Source organism: Chrysochloris asiatica, unplaced genomic scaffold, assembly GCF_000296735.1.
Source record: "Chrysochloris asiatica unplaced genomic scaffold, ChrAsi1.0 scaffold00016, whole genome shotgun sequence".
NCBI classification, from domain to species: domain Eukaryota; kingdom Metazoa; phylum Chordata; class Mammalia; order Afrosoricida; family Chrysochloridae; genus Chrysochloris; species Chrysochloris asiatica.
Window position 1 is genome coordinate 3715717 of NW_006408534.1, and position 4572 is coordinate 3720288.

General features: G+C 39.9%; 1 protein-coding gene across 1 annotated transcript in view; it reads right to left on the bottom strand.

Annotated features, from left to right (window-relative positions):
* Positions 1-4572, bottom strand: part of LOC102830147 (tetratricopeptide repeat protein 27-like) — a 310736-nt gene that overhangs the window by 71182 nt on the left and 234982 nt on the right. The window contains exon 12 of the mRNA XM_006835274.1: positions 558-785. Within this exon, the coding sequence (XP_006835337.1) occupies positions 558-785 (228 nt within the window). The remainder of the gene's footprint in view (positions 1-557; positions 786-4572) is intronic.

Here is a 4572-nt window from a genome sequence, read left to right on the forward strand (position 1 = left end):
GGGTTTCCGAGGCTGTAAATCTTTACGGGAGCAGAAAGCCTCATCTTTCTCCCACGGAGCAGCTGGTAGTTTCGAACTGCTTGGCTGCAAACCACAAGGTCAACAGTTCAAAACTACCAGCTGCTGCATGGGAGAAATATGAGGAGTTCTGCTCCCATTAAGATTTATAGCCTCGGAAACCCTGTTCAGGGTCACTATGGGTTGGAACCAACTCGACGACACTTAACAACAACAACAAACACAACCTTTTTCCTTATATCTTATCCTACTTATATAAAAGATTCCATTTCATTGTTGAGTTCAGCAATTCTTGCAGAGCCCCACACTGTTTGTATACGTGACACTAATTCATTTCCTTCCTAACATATCTGCTTACAATGATAACTAATTTCAGTAGTTGTAATTGAGTTAACAGAAATAAAATGAGACAGAAAAGTTAGAGACTAAAAGATAAGTTTACCAGTCGTTGGGAGAAAACATGGTACTCATTCAATAAGAGTCAAATACCAAGAAAAAGTAAGTGTCAATTGCAGGTGCAATTTCCTGTCTTCTCTAACCTGCATGGGATTAATCTTGACTGAACGTTCAAAGCATTCCACACAGTCTCTAAACTCCCTGTTTCGAAGGTGAAGGAGGCCTTTGGAGCGTTGAGCTCGGGCGCTACGATGCCGAGACAACTCCCAGGCCTTGTCATAGCAGGAGTGGTCTCGAAGAATGTCTCCAAGCAAGCAGTATAAACTTGGCGTCTCCTTTTTCTTCAGCTCTTGTCTAAGAATTTCTTCTGCCTAGAAATGACAACAGAAATAATTAAATTGCTTAACAGTGAAAACTAATGGCAATATTTTTAGCATGTAAACATCTTTTATCCCGTATGATCCAAAATTTTATTTTTAATGTTTGCTTATTTCGCATATCATCCAAGGCACAGGCTAAATAGTGAATGATAGGAACTAATATGATAACAAGTACTCATAAAACCAGGTAATAAGGAGTAACAATACTGTTTTACTAGCATTCTTGAATCCTTAAGGAAAGGCATCAAGTGGACTCATTTAGCTCCCATTTCCCTGTTTCATTGTCTCCACTGTAACCAATTTTTAGGGTCAAACGTCCCCCCCTCAAAGAAAAAAAAAAACCACACCCATTACTAGTGAGTTGATTCTGGCTCACAGACACTGTATAGGTTTCCGAGGCTATAAATCTTTACAGGAGTAGAGAACTTTATCTTTTCCCCATAGAGCAGTTTGTGGGTTTGAACTGCTGATCTTGTGGTTAGCAGCTCAGTTCTTATCCTACAACACCACCAGGGCTCCTTTTTCTTAGATCAGTACATTTAATTCACCTCTAACTAACAGCCATATGGTTTTTTTTTGTTTGTTTGTTTGTTTTTCATCTTTTGAAATGATATGCTTGGGAGCCCAGGACTACTGAGAAATTTGTAAAAGAAAGTGGAGGGTCCTTTTAACCAAACTACTTTCTACCTCACAGATAAAGCTTGCCAACACTAAATCCATCTGATTCCACACAGTCTATTCACTTTAGAAATTAAAGACACTCTTGATACACTGCATAAGTTTGGGAATTTTTTCATATGCCCACAATTCAGACTCACATCCTCATCCAAGCTAATTCTGGACTTGGTGCTACTGTGCCTCTATTTCCCTCTCACTCATGCCCTCCACATCATTTCTGGTAATTTTCCACAGACAGCAGAGCTCTCTTAGTTGTTGTTGTTGTTACTGTTGTTAGGGGCCACTGAATCAGTTGGATTCATATGAGTAAAATTTTCTATTTTGAAAAAAAAAAAAAAGCTGTTGAGCTTTTAATTAAAACTGCATTGTTATCTGAAGATCAATTTGGAGAGAATTGACATTTTTCACTAAATTGGGTTATCCAGTTTACGAGAACAGCACTTCCCACCAGTTATTTAGTTTTAGTCACTATTTGTTGTTAGGTGGCAACAAGTTGGTTCCAACTCATAGCAACGCTATCCACAAAAAAACACAGCCTGGTTCTGAGCCATCCTCACAATTGTTACACTTGAGTCCATTGCTGCTGCCACTGTGCCAATCACTCTTGTTGGGGGGGGGGTCTTCTGCTGCGATGACCCTCCATTTTACCAAGCGTAATGTCCTTCTCTAGAGACTGGTCCTTCCTGATGATATGTTTGAAGTATATGAAAAATGAAGTCTAGCTATCCTGACTCTAAGGAACAATCTGATTGTACTTCTTTCAACATAGATTTGTTTATTCTTCTGGTAGTCCATGGTACTTTGAATATTTTTCTCCAGTACCCTAATTCAAATTAATCAATTCTTCTATGGTCTTCTTTATTCACTGTCCAATTTTCACATGCACACAGGGCTTGAGTCAGGTATACCTTGGTCCTCAAAATGATACTGTTGACCTTGTGATTAGCAGCCCAACGCATAACCCACTATGCTACCAGCACTATGTGAAGAAACTAAGATAATCATGATCAAACACGACATAAATGAACTTTTTCTGGAAAAGGCCACATAGTAACTATTTTAGCCTTTGTGGGCCATGTGCGCGTGCGTCTAACACAATTACTCAACTCTACTAAGTAGTCACAGACAGCATAAAAATGTCTATGTTTCAATCAAACTTTATTTACAAAAACAGACTGAAGGTGGATTATATCCTCTGCTCTAGAGTGTGGTCTTTATTCTTACGGTGGCATTTTTTAGCTAGTGTCTTAGCTGGTGCCTAGAATGTTAACAAGGTATCTCTACCCTAGCTGGGCTGGAATGCCAATGTTCTCCAGCTCTATTCAACCTCTTAGTTTCTCCGTTCTGATCTCAATCCCATAACATATGCTCTCTCAGAAGCCATAACAACCTTAACCTGTGCCTGTGCAGTCAACCCTTAACCAAGGATTCATGGGGAACCACACAGACTTCTATGTTGGCTCCTCCAGGCAGCTCTTCCTGACAATGATTCTTCAGCAGCCCCAAACTCTGGAGCTTTACTTCTCAGCTATGGTGTGAGGAAGTCTATGCCAATCGGTGTGAAGAAATCACTTGGAAAGGCCCTGAGAAAGAGAGTTGCCCAGCCAGTCCCTTGCTGTTCTAGTTCTAATGATCTTTGAATGACTGTGCAGAGAGCCCAAGCAAAAATTTCCCAGACAAGCCCTTCCTATCCACAGACACCATAAAAAATTACTATTATTGTTTGGGACCACTAAGTTTTGAGGTGGCTTGTTACATACCAATAGTAACTGCAACCGTTATTTAAAGTGGGAGGGCCAGTCTTTATTGGGGATTCACTGCTATTAGGAATAAAAGAAACTGATTATGAAAGAGTAAGACTCAAGAATTTAAATGTGAGTATTCAGGATGAGTCATAAAACTGCATGTCTCCAGATCCCCAACCTACAAAGCTTCCTATGCCAGCAGAGGCAGCCCAGGACTATCTAACTAATGTTTTCGTTAAAGACACTGTAATGACTGTATTTCATGTAGGCACCATGCAAAAGAATGTCAACTCTCCTTGGGTCTAACCCCTTCTATCACTCACTGTCTCCAAACATATATGTTTGTTGTTGTTGTTGTTGTTGTTAAGTGCTGTTGAGTCGGCTCCAACCCATAGTGACCCTGAATAGGGTTTCCAAGGAACGGCTGGTAAGTTTGAACTGCCGACCCTGTAGTTCAAACCAACCTTGAAGTCCAATGATTAACCCACAGCACCACACCAGGACACCCAAACATGTATGAGGGGGTTCACAAAGTTCGTGGAAAAAAAATCCATTATTTTTTCATTTCATTATTCCACAAACTTTTTGAAGGTGTCTTATATAAAAAGACTTACACAGAAACAGAACTGCAAAATTTTGCTAATTATAATTAATAGAGGGAAAATCTTGAGACTGTGTGTAATAAAAGAGATGCCGAGGGTGCTATACCAAAGAGGAAGAGGATCATAATCAGACTAAATTTGAAGATTGTTGGTGTTAGTGCCATCAAGCTGGTTCTGACTCATAGTGACCCTGTATAGAGTTTCTAAGGAGCAGCTGGTGGGTGTGAACTGCTGACCTTGTGGTTCACAGTCCAGTGTTGATCATACAGTGCCACACCAGGAGCCCAAAGATACTCATCAGAACTTCTGGATTCACAGTGCTAACTCAAGCAGCTGGGGATGGCTCTAAATTATTCGTTCAATTGCTTGACGAAAACCTGAACTCAAATGTTGCCAAAACAAAATAAAACTGTGAGGTCAGAAATTCCTTGATGCAATGTGGAGAAAGGACTCCAACAACTTAGAAAGAAAACACTTGTTATTTTATCATTTGTCTACCCATAACTACATCCCACAAGAGGGCCCTTGGAAAATGCTTTTCTTAGCTTTGAGAAATAGAAGTTAACATTCTCTCTCACCTAATTCCTATATGTGAGTCACTTCACAAATTCAGAGCCTCTTAAATAAAAATAAAGGAGACTTCGAGCAACCTGGGGAGAATACCCTGAAATAACATTACAAGTATATACTGTAGCTTTTCTTTCCTGGTCTTTCTGTCCAGAGAGATAAATGTAGACATTTACTAGGGTAACT